This window comes from Tympanuchus pallidicinctus, unplaced genomic scaffold (genome assembly GCF_026119805.1).
Source record: "Tympanuchus pallidicinctus isolate F22 unplaced genomic scaffold, pur_lepc_1.0 scaffold30, whole genome shotgun sequence".
Taxonomy (NCBI): Eukaryota; Metazoa; Chordata; class Aves; order Galliformes; family Phasianidae; genus Tympanuchus; species Tympanuchus pallidicinctus.
In genome coordinates this window covers 5733996-5752835 of record NW_026294748.1, presented here as the reverse complement: position 1 = coordinate 5752835, position 18840 = coordinate 5733996, and the positions used below count along the sequence as shown (strand labels likewise).

The following is an 18840-nucleotide window of genomic DNA, read 5'->3' as shown; positions in this document are numbered from 1 at the left end:
CTGAATCCTCCTCAGCACCTGGGGCAGAACTAGAGCCGAAATGCAGAAAACAGAGATGCTTTGTGACACCAGGGCATGAGCAGGAGGACAAGGTAAGGAGAATTCCCTAACAGAACCAGGCTCCATCTCACAAGAACCAACAGCTTCTGATTCTAAGGCTCCCATCAGAGGCGATGTCAGCCTGCAGAAGAAAGAAAGGCTGTGTGCAATCCCACTGAAGTCAGCGCTCATGCAGATGGATGTCTCTTGAGATGATTAAAGTCAGCTGAAATTTAATTGCACCTTTAATCCACACTGCCACCTAAAGTAGTATCCAAGAGGGTATCCCCAGGCAGCCTCTCAAGGATGCTGGAGGTGCCCACAGCTCTCTCACTGGCCATAAAAGGGGAAGGGGGGGATCAACTCAGATGAGGGTGCTCAAAGATCAGGCATTTTCAGGCAGGCAAAGCAAACACCCACATTCTCAGCAGCTTCTTGACTCAGTCATACCCATCAGCACCAGGCAGACAGCAGCCATCTCCTATCTGATGCAGAGGCAGAATCCAGCCCTCTGCACAGCTGCAAATACACCCAGAAAGACATCAACTTGCAGAGCATTAGAGTTCAGTGCTCCCAACGGGTCCGGCTGAAAGGCATTCAGCAGAGGCTGTGCTGCAAACACCAGTAAGAGCTCTGGCTGGGGATCCCACAGAGCCAGCCACCCCACATGCATCAGCCGTGAGCTGCTGACAGCCTTCCCAGCCTCCCTCTGCTAACACAGAGCCAGCAACACGCTTATGTCTTAATTGATAGGAAAGACAAATAGCATCGATTCCAATCGAGCCTTCAATGAGCGCTGAGGTATCGAGGCATAATTAAAACAACACAATTAGATTAGTGTCACACAAGGCAGCACAGTTCACAGCAGAGCTGAGCCAGCCAGCATTGCTATCTTGCTAATTCAGGCGTTCATCATGGACACGTGTGGGTTCTCCTGGTCACAGAGACCTGGAATGGCAGAGGCTGCCGTAAAGTTCTGCAAGAGGCAACGCAGAAGATATCAGAGCTGAGACAGAGGCTTAAGAGTAGAAAAAGGAGCAACACAGTGGAACGAGATGATCCTTAAAGTCCCTTCCAACCCAAACCATTCCATGAGGCTTTAGTTCCGTTCTTGTATCAACCCAAAGCACCCAGAACTCAGCAGCCCAGCTCTCACCTTCCAACTGCACAGAGAAACATGCCCAAGAAGGAGTCTGTGCATTAGGGGAGATGGCAGGGGGTTACTGCCCAAGGTGATGGTGCTGCTGCCCCAGGAACCCAAAGCACAGCTTCACCCTGCAGGAGGGAAGGAAGCTCCAAGTGAGATCTGAGCTGCTCCCCATGCGGAGCTGGTTTGGGTGCCGATCGTCCGAGCGCCTCCCTGAGGGGTGCTATAATTAATGCTTATAAAAGACTTTGATATCCCATGATGAAAGGAGAACCGCATTGCAATAATTCATACCAGAAATTTGTGAGAATATGCAGAAATCTTTACAGCTAAAGGCACCTTTAAATACCTGACAGTGCCTTGAAGAGGTAAAACACTTTGAGGTGACGCTGATGCCTAAGGATGCCTCACCAATTCATGGCTTTATCAGCTACCTGGAACATTAATAGTGAAGCAGATACCCCAGCATTTTAAAGTCCCCTGCTGGGATACCATGGAAAAATGAACATTCTAACCCATGCATGGCATCCATCTCCTGAAACAAATCCCATCCACTTCCATGCAGCGATAGTTAGTTTTTTTTCCAGCACAGTAGAGTGAATTACAGTTGAGCTTTATCAGCTTGGCTACTTTGGCAAGGCGTGAGCACAAACGTCTCACTTGGACAACACGTGGCAGAAGCACATCTGACTCACTCTGAGAACTACTCCCATTGATGCATCCCAAAGCCTGCAGAAGAGCCACCTGGACAAAGGAAAAGCAATCCTAAAGCATCAGGGCAGCAAGGAACAACAAAGCAACTGCCAGCACAAGAAAGGAAGGAGTGAGCTTGGCTCAGCCTCTGAGCAACTCCTGTAACAGGACATTTCACACAGCTCGGACACCAGGGGAGGCCAACCTGGTTTCGAAGTACAGCTCCCTTCCCTGGTCCAAACTCTCAATGCTTTTCTCCTTTCCCTCATCGTTTGCCATTTCCTTTCTCTCTCAAAGCAATTCGCCCACCCACAAGTCAGAGAGGGATCCAAGTTTCTGATAACAGAACATTAAAGGCTAAATCTGCAAAGGAGTAACGAAGGTTTGTAAACACAGCCATAATGTGTACTATTGTGTGGCTGTATCCCACCAGGAATGACAATAAATGTTTAATAGCCCAATAATACCTGTTTAATAATTTTTCAGTTCATCCTGTCTAATTGCAAGTTTATTAAAGAACGATAAACTTTATAATCACTGTAAAGGCATAATTGCAATTCCATTGCTTATTTAATATTGAGGTAATTATATTATAACTAAGTTATATTTTCCCATACATATTAAATATCAATTAGCTGTTTTAAACTATTGATTTGTATTTAATTAACTGTGCTATTATATACCAATTAAGCTCTTATAAGAGAAGCAGAAACAGCTGGTCTCTTAAATTAAATCTTAAAAATGTTGTATCAGAATAAATATCATGTTTTTCCATTTCCCCCAGTTTTCCTTCTGCAGAGGTGATGGTTTGCTATCAGTAAATATTTTTCCAACAGCATCTCAGAGCCACAACTTTCATTTTTAGAAATGCATTGGTTGAGAAACCACGTCCCTGCTTGGAAGCCTCTTGTCTTGATGCACAGCCAGTCATTTGCATTCCAGAAGTTGGAAGAAAGGTGTGAAGGAGCATTTTCTTTGCTTTCCAGAGCGCTGCCTTCCAGCACTGTGCTCTGCTAATGGTGCAGATGCCCCAGATGTTCCCATGACCTCTTCTTCATAGTGCTTTGCTCTGGGTGCCATTGAGGCGCACTGCATCCTTCCCTGCCCAGCTCTCCTGCTGTGAGGCTTGCATTCAAGCTTCCTCCCTTCACCCACAAACAAAGCCCAGCCATCCCAACCATCTCCTCATTTTGACAGAGGGCAAACGGATCCTCCAGCACACCATGGGTGTGTTCTACCATCAGGGCTGCAAAGCAATCCATGATCCTCCGAGATGAACAAGCTGTATGAATGCAAGTTGTTATTAAATCTGTGCCTGGTTAATTTATAAAAATGTATTAAAAAACAACCAAAGAGGCTTCCCAGATGAGAAAATGGGCACATTACTGCTTGAAATATGAATGAGGTAAAGATCAGTGTTAAATGCTGTAGCGATATTGTATTTTATTCCACAGCGCTCTGCAGAAAAGTTGCATTTATAAACCCATTTATTGTGTTATGTACTTGCAAACCACCTTGTCATCCATTTATTGCACAAATAAAATCTTAAAAGCGGAGGATTAGTTGAGTGTGTCCCTGTGGGACCACAATCTGACTTCAGAAGAATCCATCAATGAAGGAAAACAGATGGAGCAGAGGTGTTTGCCAGCTCATTGCTCCGAGGTGCGAAATGCAACTGTGCAGGAGGGCCGTTCTGCAGTGGGTTGGAGTCGTCCTGAAGGCCACCAGCACCACCACAATTTGAGGAGCCTCGTGATAAGGAGGGCTCCCCAAACACCAGCTCTGCTCCCATAGCAGGCCACTGAAAGCTGCTCCCAGCAGGGAGAAACAAAGAGCTCTGAAGAAGCTGCTACAGCAAAAAGCAATTTACCCCAGAGTGAGAGAGCGCTCAGTACCTGAAGTTCCTTGCATAAACAGGAACACATTTGCACCAGTCAAACCCTCTTCAATGCCTCGCTTTGACAAGGTCTTGTGGCAGCAATTCCACACTGTAACTAAAGCTGGCACGCAGGAAAAACACTGAATTTCCCCTTGTCAAAGCCGTAACATTCATAGGCGTTTGTATTATTCAAAAGAAACCAATGAAAGGTTACATAGAAACAGTGTTCTCTTAAGCAGTAACAATATCAGAGGGACTCAGGTTCGTACCAAGGCAGCCAGGCTGCCCTGTCCCCCCTCAAAGCATCACTCAGCCCGATGGAGGTGGGGGCTGCCCTGGGCAACAGCAAGGAGCTGCCACCAGCCGTGCTCCCAGTGCCTCCTGCTGGTGGCTCCAGCAAGGGGAGATGTGCAGGTTGGCGTCCATCCCACAGCGTTCCTTATAACCTCATGGCGTGCAGGTTATAGAATTAGGTCATAGAATTGGACCAACTCCTCCCCATGCATCCCCTGTTTTTCTTTCTGAATGCTTTTCCAGGTTGTGGCCCTGGAACTGCCAAGTGCCCCATCCAACCCATCCTTCCAGCAGAAGACCTGTGCTGCTCAGATCCCCTTTGCTGACTACAGCCAGGTGCTGTTAGGGCCACAAAAGCTGCCTGGGTGCTGGGGACAGCTGGCTGTGCTGCACCAGCAACGCACACCATACAGACCTGCTCCTGAAACTGCTTTGAAATCTGAATGAAAAAGCTCAGGACAAAACTGACAGGGAGAAAGATGCAAGATCCAGCTATTTGGGTTCTTCAGAATGGAGAGCTTTCTCTGCAGACTAATGTCATCACTGTGCACTCAGCTTTCTCATTTCATCATTGCTCTTCTGCTGCAGGACCCCTGCGTGCCCCACGGTGACCCAAGCAATGAGCTGCACACCCAGCATGGCAACATCCTGGAGCCCAGCAGGACCATCTCACACTGACACAGCAAACACATTCAGTGCTCTGCCAGCACAAAGAGCCACGTTTGCACACAGGTCAGGAAGCCTGCAGAAAGCAGGTGTACCAGCCCTATCAGAGCACCCCATAACACCGCTGCTGAGCTTGGCAAATGGAAACACTTTGCAACGAGTCCTTAAGTCCCCACGTGACTCTGACAGATTGTGGACACACTGGAGCAAAAAATGAGAAAAATAAAACCACAGTGCTGTAAAGGTCACATCCATTGCAGTGCTCTGGATCAGCAGCTCCTCCACCTGGAAAGCAGCTGAGCCATTCCCTTCAGGAGAGCGGGCAAAGAACAAGTGCTGGAAACACCCAGCAAGCACAGCCACCCTCTGCCTGACCCCAGAGCTCAGCACCAAGCCCTGCTGCCCCACAGCCCCCAGCTCCTCCTACCAAGCCCGTTGCCACCCCTCTCCAAGCCCTTAGCACGCAACACAGCTACCTGGAGCAAGCCCAAGAAGGGCCCTTTAAGCCCCTCCAAAGGCATGGGAAGCATGAGTGCAGTTGTGCTCTCATGTGAGGCTGCGATGACAGAGGCAGGGAACCCTGCAGTCTGTCTATTACTGGGAAATCATGCTCCAGCCTCGCAAATGCCATTACTGCCGTGTATCTTATAATTAAATTGTATTTGCCGGTTACCTCACAGCACGCCTGCAATTCTTGTGCATCCGAGGCTTTTTTCAGCTTCCTTTTTATTTTCCCCTCCTTGCCAAGCCTCAGCAATTTCAGCAAACTTGTGAGGTGAGGAGGCAGGCAGGGAGGACACAGTGCAGCATTCCTGTGCCAAACCATCCCCTCCTGGGCCTCCCCCTCATCCCACCACCAGAAGATGTGAACACATCACCCCAGGGCAGGTTTTATATACAGGTGATCCCCTCCTGATTTACTGAAGCCCTTAGGCAGCTTAAACGGCAGCATAAACACCATGGGGAACCTCACTGCTGGAAGTGGTGCCTACTTGGTGCAGGTGAGTAGCGTGGCTGCAGGAGCAGCATCTGGAGGGATGGGTTCCATCCAGAGGTGCAGGACCTCACTGTAGCCTGCTTTTTCCCTTCTGCTGAAACTTGCTCAAAGAACACACTGTGCTGAGATGGACAGGGCAGCAGGAAAACAGGTCTCTGCCTGCTGGCAAAAACAAGACCCCAATTAGGGGGCATGGGAAGAAACTATGGGACGGAAGGGCTTTGCTAAACAGCGTGCTCTGTCCTCTCCTGCTCTGGCTGGGACACTGAGCTTCTCTGCACGCTGACAGAGACCTTTGGCCACATTTGGCAGCTGGAAAAAGGAAAGCAAGAGGGCAAATGTCAGGCTGTGGGAGGCTGATTTCTGTCCTAACTGCACTCCTTCAGACCCCAGCAGCAGCAGATTCAATCCCACCACAGGGAACACACACAACACCAGACTAGAACATTAGAAACTGCTTCTGTGCATACAGGCACAATTATTGCAGGCAAATGGCAGGAGGGTGAATCACAGGAGATGGATACGGGAGGAACCTTGCACCCTGCTCCTGCCCTCATGTCACATGAAGCGCACAGAGCAGCAGGAATCCCACACACCACAGTTCCCCAACCATTACGTACAGGACCTGTGGGTGCCCCATCCCTGGAGGTGCCCAAGGCCACGGATAGGCCTGCATCACCTCATCTGCTGGTAGCCAGCCCATGGCAGGGGTTGGGGCTGGTGGCCTGTAGGGTTCCACCCAACCCCACTTTGCTTCAGACTCAGAATCGTTAAAGTTGGAAAAGACCCCTGAGACCCCCGCATCCAACCTCAGCCCACTGTGCCCCCATCCCACCGTGCCACGACCCCGCAGTTCCAGAACCCCACCACCCCACGCAGTTTGTGCCAGCGCAGCACTGCTCCTCCAGAGAATAAATGTTTCTTAATATCCAAGCTATGCTCACACGTCATACCCAAACTGCGCCCTGATGCCTTGAGCACCTCCCCCTGCTGTACACCTCCCGTCTGCCACCAAGCACTGTGACTTACTGCAGGCAGTTGGCCTTTCCCTGCTGGGTGCCATTTCCCAGCATTGGCCATAACATGTATATATGTGAAAAGGTTCCCCTGCTTCCCCTGGTGTCAGGAAGCTGCTCCCAAATGCGCAGTCTCTCCATCCCATTAAAAGTAATGGCGTGAGATTGTCCAGCCCATTACTTCCAATGGCTTTGTTTCAGCCAGACAGCCTAAAGCTCCCGTATCCTCAAAATAGCAAGCAGAGAAGCTCCAAAACTCTCTGCTTCATTATCACATCATGGATTCCAGCTTGCCAGAGTTTAATTGGACAGACAGCCAAGCCTGTGCTTCAGTTTGTTAATTGCTGCAGGAGAGACAAAAGTGTGCCTTGCTGACAATTATTTCCTTGCTCAGCAGTTCTTCGTTTTAAGGGGATGACTTTCAAGGTGTGAAGTTTTACAAGAATACCCTAATTTCTTTGAAAACAACAAGAAGAGAGAAAAACATATGCAAACACAGCCACAGGAGAGGCACTTTGTGGAACGGTTATGTGCTCCAGCATCCAGCTGGTCTCGTGCTGCTGCAGGGAAGTGCATTTGCAGGAAGGGCTGGACGAGCAAAAGCACAGCTCGTGCAAAAAGCCAAGTGCAAATCGTATATTTAAGATGCATCACGGGAGCTGTAGTCTGAGTACTTCTGAACTGCACGTCCAATAACGTGCTGAGGGCAGAGTGGGCAGAAGTCAAAACCCCCTGCTTCTGAGGCAGCTCGATATTACAACAGCCTCAAAAAGCTGCATGGCAGAACACCACAGGAGCCAGAGAAATCCTGCTTGTGACCCCGTTCCTGACCTCACCTTCTGCTCTGGCAGCATTAAAGCCTGGCAGAACTCAATGACAACACCCTGTGCCTGCTTCCCAGCTGGAGATGCAGGTACCTCTACATCCACAGCCACTGAAATACAACAGTTGCCTCAATACCTGGCAGAAAGCAAGAAGTGGGGAGAGCTGCAACTCCCATTACCATTACACACCATAATATTGCTGTGGTGACACTCCTGGCCAAGGGATGGAAGTTGTGAGCACAGTGTGGGGTTTTTCTCACCTCTGCTCTCAGCAAAGGGAGGAGCACAGAGCATTACAGAGCATCACAGCCACACCATCTCCTGCTGGACACAACAACGTGCCCTGCTGCAATGCTGAAACTCTCTGCTGCTCAGAGACACAAACATGTCGATGCTCACAGCCCTGTCCAATCCAGGGCAGGTGGTAATAAATTTTTCAGTGGCTGGAGCAGAGAGCAGTAACTGTGTGATTAGCATCTTTTTCTCCACTGCACATTTCATCTGTAAACTAAGATTAAATACCTGGAGAAAAAGGAAAAAAAGCAAGCCACAGAAAAAGGGGAACCTTAATATGTTTTCACTGCAGAGTTCACATGAGAGAGCAAACAGCTCAACTCCGAGGTCAGCAGCAGCTTGTAGGGAGCACGCTCCACACACGGCAATTCAAGAAATCTCATTTTCAAAGGGATGCTCTTCTTGTCAGCGTGGCTGCACCTGGAAATTGTCCTGACCCAGGCAGCCAGGGCTGCAGTGCCCACAGAGGGAGCAGGGCAGGGAACTGGTCCATTACCTGCCTCGGCTTGAGCTCTCGACTCATTTAAACCAAACAAAACCAATTCCAGCTGCCAGTCAAGCCTCCAGAATCTCACTTTCCTGCGAGCTCGGCAGATGAGATAAAACAAGGGAATGAGTTTCCTGTACTGCATGGAAGATTAGGCATGGGGCCAGCTGTGGAGAACAGGATGGATGCATCAGCAGCCAGCAGAACAATGTCCTCCACTGCTGCAACAGGGATCAGTGCCTTTAAGGGACCTTGGACAGCAGGTGTCATAAAGCAAATTTTGGCTTTTACTTGTAGCATTTATAGCTAGAAGATTGTTGTTAGTTCCACCCAAACCAACTGCTGCAGGTCCTCCTCACCACAAAGCTGCTTCGTGCGCCTTCCCCAATACACTGGGTGCACACACAGCTGCCTTCCACAGGGCACCACTGGTGGGTTCAGCCATGTATTATCTCCTCTGTGCTTCATATCTTCGTATTTGTTGTGTGTAGTAGGGATGGGCACGGATCTAAATGTGTTCATTTCACAGAGCAGACACCCAGCAGAGGAGAGCAGCCGGCGCCCTCGCGGGACCTTGGGGAAATGAAATGATGCTTCATCCTAAAGCCACCACTGTGAGTGAGATGGGGAAAGAAAGAAGAGGTATAAAATAAAACAAGGACAAAGTAGAGAGATCAAAGGCAGCGTGCATGCATGGAACAGAAACACAGCAAGAATGACAGCGCCGGGACCCAGCAGCATTGCAATGGGAACATTAAACAGCACTCTGATCTCCAGTCCGAGGTGCTCCTTGCAGGAGAGGAGGTTTGGGTGGGGGAAGAAACTTTTCCTTGAAAGCCAATGGCACACCAATGCAAAGTTCCTCCCTGTTTTATCTCTGGCACAGAAGAGCAGAACAGACACTTTTCATCCTTTGCAGTTAAAACGAAAAAGAAAATAAAGACGACTTTTATCCCAGATCCATTTATCTAAAGAAATAAATTCTGCTCATTTTTCCAGCAAGAAAGCTCTCCACCTGGAACGCGTTGACTGGCTGCAGGCAGGAGTGGAGCAATCAAGATAATTTGCTAATTTATTTCATACTATTTTTTTGAAGCCTAAACTGTAAGTTAAAACAAATCCGGGCATCTGAGTGCTCTGTGCCAACGTTTTGTTCAACAGATATCAAAGTCAGGTAGAAATTCTACATCTGATTATTCATCGCACAATCCTAAAGCAGCAGCCACCCCCAGAATCCAGGCAGATCTTCCACTGTGAGGGAAGTGTCTCTGTGCCACAAGTAGACTTCCATAGCAAACACCATCCCTCCCAGCCCTGCCCCAAAGGCTCCATCCCCGCCCCAAAGGCTCCATCCCCATTTTCCATCCCTGCTAGACGCCCATATCCTAAACAGGAAGGAGCAGCAGCTTTGCTCAGCTTCCAAATGAAGGCAGTGACCCCGTATTTCAGCATGCACCAGGCATCCTGAAGCAGCTGCCACGTTCCAACTCAGGACTTCTGCAACTCAGCAAAACCAGAGCCCAGAAATGCCATAGGAACAGCCGGGCACCCATCGGTCAACAGCTGCGCGCTGCTGCAGCATCGCCCTGCGCTCAGAGGGGCTGCCATAGAGAAAGTAATGATCATCACCATTAAGCGTCTCGATGGAAGGCAGGCAGCTGGTTTCCAGCATTTAGCTGATGAAATAAACAAGGGTGCTTCTGGCTAATGTAGAGAACAAATATGATGTGACCAAGGAAGCTGGAGTCTCTCCAACTCCCCCTCTGCTCGCTCTGGGACCACAGAGCCACACTTCTAGGAATGGAAATCCCTGTGGGGGGCAACTCAGCTCTTCCAGAGTTGGAAAATGTGTTTATTAAGGACAGTAGGGATGCAGGGAAGCGCAGCTCTCTGGCTGAACATCCTCTGCAATCTGCTCTGATACAACCCCATTGCCCACGCCTTCCTCCTGCAGCTGCAGGTGTCCCCTCAGGGCTGTGCTGTCACCCACTGCCTGAAGCAAGGACAGGCAGCACTGTCATTCCTTCCATCACTCACACCCCAGGAGGGAGCAGACCCCGCAGTCTGCAAAAGCCACCAGACAGAGCTGTTGATGGGCAGACAGAGCTGCTCTGCCCATCAGCAAAAGGTGTACAGCCTCCAAGAAGCACATTTAATGTACTTCTGCCTCCTGGATGGCTTTTGCCTTTCACAAAGCTGGAAGTGCAGTACAATATATGTGAATGATTAGGCTGCATAATACAGTTCCTGCACACTCAGATTAAGAAAGATTATGACAAATAAAATAGCTGAACACAATTCTTACTGCCATCTATTTCCAAATGCAAGACAGCAAGCACAAGGCAGGTCTAGGTGAAGAATAAAGGCACCAGGGCCTGATCCTGTCCTAAATCTTGTACAAATGCATCAAGATAGCATCTTCCACCCAAATGTTCCTTGAACATACCCAAAAAATCCAGTCTCCTGCAGCAAGGATATATGCTAAGCTACACATAGATCCCAATTCCCACAAATGATGTGGTCAGTGGGCATGGTAAGGATGGGTTGACAGTCGGACTTGGTCTCAGAGGCCTCCTTCAACTTTAAAGGCTCTAAGGAACCTTTAGGTTTTCTGCACACCTGTGCCCAGCAGGCTTCAATGCCAGCAGCTGCTCCACTTTACAGCCCTAATGAGCCCCAGGGAACAGGCAGCCCCTGGTAATGGTAGGGCTGGATGATAGCTTGGCTGAGCATGAGCTGCCTTCTGAAATGAAGGTCAGTGCTGGTACTTGGGGTGTGATTTTCTTCCATTTATTTCTTGATGGGAAAGTGATGGAAAATGTAATTACTGCTGTACGACAGCTCACAAGTTGCAAATGTCCTAGCCTAGAAAATCAAAGGCAGGGCCATACGTGCTGTAGGAAGGAAGAAAGGGAAGCAACAAGGGGTGTCAGCTCCTACTCACCCCATCGATCATCCACCTGCACATGGGAGATACCAGGGGAGCTACGTAGTCCCCATCCATCAGCCTGCTACCCCCCAGCTCCCAACACACATCCTGCAGCACTCAGACCTGCTCCTGTGGAGCTGAATCACAGTAACCACACAGCCTGAAACACCCCAACCCAGCACCAACCAAAGCAGCTCCAGCAGAACCCAGCAAGACCCCAGATGCCCGTTGTATAGTGCATCAAACACAGCACTGCAAAATGCAGACTCCTCAGCAAAGCTCTCCACCAACTCAGGAAAATCAGAGCTGCTCTTCAAGCAACAAGAGGAGCGCCAGGTGAAGAGGAATCAAGCTCCACTCTGGTTGCTTACAAGCAAACTCCACTGTGAAGGTATGCTGAAATAAACCAATCTATCAAAAGCCTCTATAAAGAGGAAATCACACAGTACCTGCTCTCCACTGCACCTCCATCACACAGACCTGGAGCTCCACTCTCATCCCCACAGCACAGCAGCACTGCCCCACTCCTGGGCTTTTCAGCAGTAGGAAGCTGCCTGGAGCCTCATTAGCTGAGTGCCAGCACCTGGACCTAATGAGCTTTCCTCACACCTGGGCCTTACTAGAACCTTCCAGCCCTTGCAACAGGATCCTACCAGAACCTTCCACACTTCTGTTAATTCCTGATGCAGCACCACCTGCCCTGGGGCAGTGCATCCGTGTGCCCTTTCCATGTCCTTCAGCGCTATGTGCACCCAGCAGCTGCTGCAGGGCTGCTCTGGGCACAGTGCCCACAAACCCACAGAGATTTCCCCAAATCTGTGACCGTGCACAGCAGAGACACGTTTGTTTCCAAGGAGGTTCCGCTTCCCTTCCTGCTTCAATAAAGACAAAGGGACAGATAAATTGAGATTTATGGGTTGCCAGAAGAGCAGAATTTTTTGCTTTTTTGCTATTTTTCCCCAAACCCAAATGCAATTTTTTATGTTTTTCCCCTTTCTTCGGCAACTGTTGGAAGGCTGCAGATGGAGTGCTGAGAGCAGCTGGGATCTCCTTGGAGAGAGCTGCAGGAACAGCAGGCTGCAGGGGTGAGGGGTGGGCATGTGTGTGCATCTGTGTACATCGCCCCCATGGCACCACTGAGGCAGATGACTGCTAACCTTCCTTCTCTGGGTGTTGTATGGCCACCACCAAAACACGGTGCATGGTCCATCCGGCTTCTGCCATTCGAGCAACAAATAGAGCTGCTGGTGCCAGCAGCTCCCAGGGTCACCCATGGGTGCCTCAGCACTGTGCAGCAGCTGCAGGACTGGAAAGTAGGGATCATTACCCACAGACTCCTCCTGCTGTGCACATATGTGACACTGGGCAATTCCTACTGCCGTTTCTATGTACTCTACACCCATATCAGCACTCCACAAACACAGGAATAAATGCATTTCAGCAGCTGATCACCAGCAACCCTTGACCAAAGCCCCGTGATTGGGAAATGCAGATTTTCCTCTCCCTGAAGTCCTGCAGAGCGGAGTGAGGCCGGTGTCACCTCTGCCAGACAAGTGCCAGCCATGCCCCCTGTTACCAATGAAGCCTCCCTGGCCGATTGCTCCATGCTGTCACCTTGCAGCCCAGCATTTCAGAGCAGGGCTCAGCCCATGCCAGCCCAGGGCTGGAAATTCCCACATTGTGGCACATTTCTGTGGCATGAGCAGAGTGACACAGCTGAGCCCACGTCAGCAGAGGGCTGCCAGTCTCATCTGAATAGCAGTGCCTAAGTTTCAGGTTTAATTAAGCCCCTGCAGGCTCCTTGAAATGTTGGAGATGACACAGTCAGCTCTGATGCTGCTGGGAAGAAGTGTGGAGCCAGCACCAAAGCTTTGGCCTCCAAAGCAAAACTGGGAGCTGAGAAAAACAAAAGGCATGAGTTTCGGGGGGAGCAAAAATGGGTTTTGGGTCTGAGGACCACTTCAGGGTAACACAGTGATGAATGCAATGCTCCACCTCAGATTTATGCTGCAGGAATGCTCTCCCTGCATTCACACTGCTGGATACACAGCCATCAGTGCTCCTAAATTAATGACCCATGGCTGTGCCCAACACGTCCCCATGTAAATCCCAATGTGTGCTGCTTGCTTTCAGAAGAGACAAACATGCAGCTCTCCCCCAGCCTTGCACCACGCCATCGTATTTCAGTACCAGTGAGATTTCCATCAAACATACAAATGCATTTGTCTTAACTGTTCACAGTGGCTGCTCTTCTCCAAGCAACAACTGAGCAGCAGTGATGCTGAATTCCCTGTTCAATGGGAGTCGTGGTGCCGTGCTGCTGAGCTTTGTTTCTTGAACGCTTCCTTCCCTGCTACCTCTTCTTTCTTTTCATGTTGGAAAACCCCTCAAGCAAAAATGCTCCTACCTGGATTGCACTCATTTGTAACTCAAATAAAAAATTGTAGTTTTGAACTGTTTTACTAAAAAAAGCAATAACAAACCAAGCAATGACAAAGAAATTTTTTAGGGATTCTGAGCAGGGAGATTGCTTTCTTTCCATTCGTTCTCCTTCCACCACTCAGTGTGTTGATGGTTGGGTTTGATTTTAGTGGTCTTTTCCAACCTTGATGATTCTACAATTCTGTGATTCTCCCTTTCTTCATCCACTCTCCATTTTCCCTACCAGACCCAGGTGCCATCTTAACACAAGGGTAAACAGATGGGAAAATTATTGGGTTATTGGCCAAGAAAATGAGATGTGAGAGCTTCTGGATGGAAGCATCATGGAATTAACAAGGGGAAGGGGAGGCCCAGAAGAGCCTGGAGGTGATGCTGCTCATATAGCAAACATGGAAAACCAAAACAAATCATCCGGTGGCATTTGAATGATGAAGATGGGTGAAGGATGAAGGTTGTGCTGCACTGACAGAGAGCAACTGAGTTTCCACACAGAAGCAGCAGATGTGGAGGGGGATTTGACCCCAGCAGCAGCCCTGGCGCTGTGGCCACTGTCACAAAGCCAACAGCACTCCAACATCACGGCAGGCACTGAAGAGCTCTTTCAGTGTGGAAAGATGGTTGGGTTCAAGCACCTTCACTTCCCACCCACCCCTCACTCCACACCCATCTCATCCTCCACCCGATGGCTCAGTTTTCTTTCTATGGCTCTTCTCCTCCCACCTACTGTGTGCATCTCAGGGGATGCAAACAACGGCCCAAATCCAGTCATTATTTACACACTGCAGCTCCCAAAAAAGAAGGAGAGGCTCAGGTGTACTTTGAAAAAAAAAAAGATCTCTGAGATTCTTTAGAAATAGAAATAAATAGCAAACTGCCTGCGTGTCCTTTCTATTCGCTCCGTGGCTCTGCAGAACGAAAGGTTATGTTTTCCAGATTTCCTCCACCAAGACCCAACAGAGAATAGCAGAGAATGCTGAGCCATTCCCTTCAGGTCACAGCCCTGGGAGCTGGGGCCCTCAGCATGGCCATGCACATCAGGGACCGATGCTTCTGAGTATGGGCAAGATTTGTGGAGAAGTACAGAATGTTACGGGCCCTGAGTGTCATTTTTTTCCTCAGGATCCTTCAAAGAGGAGTTTTTGTTATCCTAAATAAAACTTTATTTTTTTTATTCTTTCTTTTATTCTTTTTCAAAGCCCTTTTTCATCAGGCAGGCTCAGCTTGGCTTGTGATAAAGCCTATGCACATGGCACTGCTGTAAATATGCTCTCCTGCACCGATGGGAGAGATTGAGAGATTTCTCCCATTTTTCCATGGCTGGAAGCACCCACTGAGATGCTCAGCCCCATCCCTCGTGTGGGGCTCCCACCGCAGCAGCTCTCTGCCCAAGATAGGTTTCACAGGGCTGTTTTTCTTTCCTTTTTCCTGCACTGGGCCAAGTACATAGAAGAAGGGCTCCAGCCACAAGGCATTCAGCTTTGGAGCTCTTTCCAGCAGGGAGCATATGGTGACCGCACATCACTGGGATTATGGATGGGCTCACCTTAAGAAAACAGAGAAACCCATTTGTTCTTCTATTCAAACCCATGTCTGCGCTCTCTGCTGACACAGATCAGCCTTCCCAGCACTGGCACACACAAACCTACATTGCTTTGGCTCTCTGCAAGCCTGAAGGTGGGTATGGCGCCAAAGGATCCCAACCATTCCCTTATTACAGCAGTAACAGCACCGTCATGTACCACGTTGGTGACTCCATGCAATCACTGGATCACAGAAGGTCTTGGGCTGCCCTGTGGGCAGGCTTGCCAACCTCTATATCAGCTATTAGATCAGGTTACCCAGAGCCCCATCCAACACGGCCTTGAAAACCTCTGTGAATGAGGCATTCACAACTTCTCTGGGCCCCAAGCTTTTCCATAGGGTCCCATGCAGTCTGACTCCCAGCGGACCCTATAACTGCCCTCACAGCCACCCCAGCCCTCCATTTGGAACCCAGCCAACTCCTTCACCCATTGCTCCATGTTATTTCCGCTGCCTTTCAGCAGGGAGAGATTTAGGGCCCATTCCCTCATTGAGTAACATCCATTTGTAAGCGCGGGATCAGCGGGGAGCAGTCAATGAGCACCGTGCCAGCCCATCCCTACTCACTGTGCAGCAGTTAGTGCAGAATATGAAATACATATGGCTGCCTTCACCTAATCTAAAACTATATCAAATGGCTCTTAACCTTGCCCGAATGAATTCAATTTGGCTACCGGATGCGGATCCAATTCCTTGGGCTAGAACAGAAAAATCACTTACTACAGCAGTGCTCCCGAGGGACCGGCTGCAGAGACAAAACTCTGAGGGATTTCCAGCTCACTAATCCAGTGATAGCTCACACAAGGCAAATCCAGAGTGATGATGTCTTTTTGTCCAACGTAAGCAAACCCTAGGAAAGGCCGAAATAGGAGAAGTGTTTTGGGGGGATCTCCAGCAAAGCTCATGGAGATGCTGGAAAGGTGATGGAGACAGGATGGAGAAGTGAGAGGTCTTTGTGTCTCACCAGTGGTTGATAAGGATTGATAAGGTTATAGAGGAGGCAGGCAGTACAAAGTTGATGAGGCATGGAGAGCTGCGTGGGAACGTAGCTAGCCTCAGCACACTCTGTATTAGGGGGGGAGAGATGTCCTGTACCAAGACATGCTTTCCCAGCTCATCTGGACCCAGTCATCATTTGGCTCCCAGTCCTTTTCTCCATACAGCAATGCTCAGGGGCTAAACCAGGATGGTTGCAATGGCAATGTGATGAGGACGAGGAAGAACACAGTGAGCTGTTGCACAGCACAGGGAAAAGAGGGGAAAGTGAAGAGGAGAAGCAGAAAACAACTTCATTTCTCCAAGGCAGGCTGCTGCCGGCCGCCCCTCGGCACAGCTGGGCAGGAGCAGGGCTGCTGCAGCACGGTGCTGTGGCTAATGAGGCATCTGCTCAGTCTGACAGCCCGCATCTGCTGCCTCTCGTCTCCGCCTGCCAAGCTCCTGGCAGCACAATGCATGGGGCTGCACTGCCCTGCAGCCAGGTGCACCCAGCCGGAGCCACCTGTGCTGCCCAGGGCACCCCGTGGGCATTCCTGGGGCATCTCTGAGGCCAGATCAGCGGGGTGGGGAGGCGATGCTGCAGGAGGGCATCTGTGCTGACCCTCCTGGGAGAGACAGCAGGAAAATTTGTGCCTAAACACACCTACATCCCCCCCTAATAGTTAATATTAAGCCATGAAACATGGCTTTTTTGTGAGAGTAAATCCAAGAGCGGAGCAACCTGGAGAAAATCTGGACTTTTTGCTGTCTTTAATGAAAAAATACGTGTTTCTGGGAGATACAGGCATGTCACTAAAAGGAACAGAGTCAATAATGCTGAGATAACTGGGTCAGATGAGTGGTGGGTATGAAGCCAACAGAGACCACCTTGATTTCCAGAGGAGAACACTTTGCTCTGTGCTCTGCTGTTGGGCTCCTGGCTTTGATGAGGAGTCGCCATCCCTGCTCTGCCTCTGTTTCCTCACCTGCAGTGCTCCCCACTGTCACATTTAATTAATCAGTTTTATAGGCAACAAACAGGACCAAAGGAGGTCTTCCTGTGCATCCCTCAGTTGGAGAAACCCCACTGGTGTGCAGAGCAAGCACCAGCTCCACTTTGCATGAGGAGCAAATAAGGAACTGACGAACCTGACACAGTGCTCAAGCAGAACAGGAGGCAAAAAGTAGAGGAATGAACCTGGCTTGATCATATTTTAATCCATGCCAACCCCTCCTCTCTGTAGCATCTCCTTGCTGACTGGTCCCCAGCTGCCTCACCTCCTGCTTGGCCACTAACCAGCATCACCAGTCTCTAAAACTGGGACTTCACTGAATTACGTCTTCATCCGGAGGCCCTCCCTGGGTATTTCCACAGTTTGGAGGTTTAATGCATTGTATTTAATGTACTCATTCTGGAAGCCAGCAGGCAATACAATTCTCAGGTGCACGTGATGTGAATAAGGAACACCTCTCTGCCCCCAGCTCTCAAAACCTGAGTCCCTGGAACTGAATTAAAGAGGAAGAAAGGAGCCCTGTCCAAACAGAGACGGCTGAGGGACCACAGGCACAGCAGAGTCGGGGGCTGCTGGATGTATTTCAGGTGTCCCAGCCAAGCTGGAGGACACACTGCTCCAACACACACCATCTCCAGGAGACCCTGGGCTGGCCTTTAATGCCCACCTTTCTTCATGACAGCAGCCAGCACCTCTCAGTAAGTGCAATGGGGACTGCCACAGCACCAAGCTCTTCAGGAGGGGTTTTCAGCAGGCAGCACTCAGTCCTCCAACAGCACAGCCCCACTGGCATTGGGGAACTTAGCTGTGCAGCCCCTTAACAGGAGGCAGACCCAGGGAGGGGCAGGAGAGCATCCTTTTCTCCCACATGTTTCCACATTAACCCCGTTCAGTGACATACATTGGTGTGATTACCAGTGTCCCTGCGGAGTGCTGCCCACCACAGGAGCACATGGGCAGGGTGAGCAGTAGTGGAGCTGCTGCATCGCACACAGTCCTGCACCAGGTGTGCTGCTCACTGACGTCCCATTAACCCCAAACCCGCAGGAATTGCACTGAGGATAGGAGCTGCATCCCTCGTTCCCTCAGCCTGGCACAAAATGAAGATTAATTTCAAGGCAGGTATTAAATCCATGGAGACTATTAACTCCATCGCGATGGAGAGGAATAAACATCTCAGGGCACATTATTATCTGCACAGGAACCTCATTCCATGGTCCTCTGGGGAAAGAGCAGAAGAAAATGTTCTGCCTGGGAACACGTGGACTAAAGCAAGAGAGAAAACGTGGGAACAGAACGAGCTGGAATGCGGGGCCTGAAACTGATGGAGAGGGAAGCAGCCACGGGACTGCAGCCCCTAATTGGGACTGCCAGACACCACAGCGGTGTGTCAGAACAACAGCATTAATAATGCACTGGGGAAGGTGGGATGGAAGGTGGGCTCTGCCTTCAGAGCACCACAGGGCCCTTTGGAGAAAAGCACCGAAGGGAAATTGAAACCACAGAGCAAAGCAACAGCTGAAACTCCCCTGCAACTTGCTCGGTTATCACGACGTTACTTGAA

The 18840-nt window shown here is 49.8% G+C and overlaps 1 protein-coding gene across 4 annotated transcripts in view; it reads right to left on the bottom strand.

The window, feature by feature from the left end:
• The window catches only part of KIRREL3 (kirre like nephrin family adhesion molecule 3), a 235047-nt gene that overhangs the window by 67739 nt on the left and 148468 nt on the right, over positions 1 to 18840 (bottom strand). Inside the window, exon 1 of one of the 4 annotated variants that reach the window (XM_052697089.1) lies at positions 11715 to 11790. The exons of the other annotated variants lie outside the window; for them this stretch is intronic. Within the exon in view, the coding sequence (XP_052553049.1) occupies positions 11715 to 11763 (49 nt within the window). The 5' untranslated portion in view covers positions 11764 to 11790. Of the gene's footprint in view, positions 1 to 11714; positions 11791 to 18840 lie in introns of those variants that run through there. 4 annotated transcript variants of the gene reach the window in all.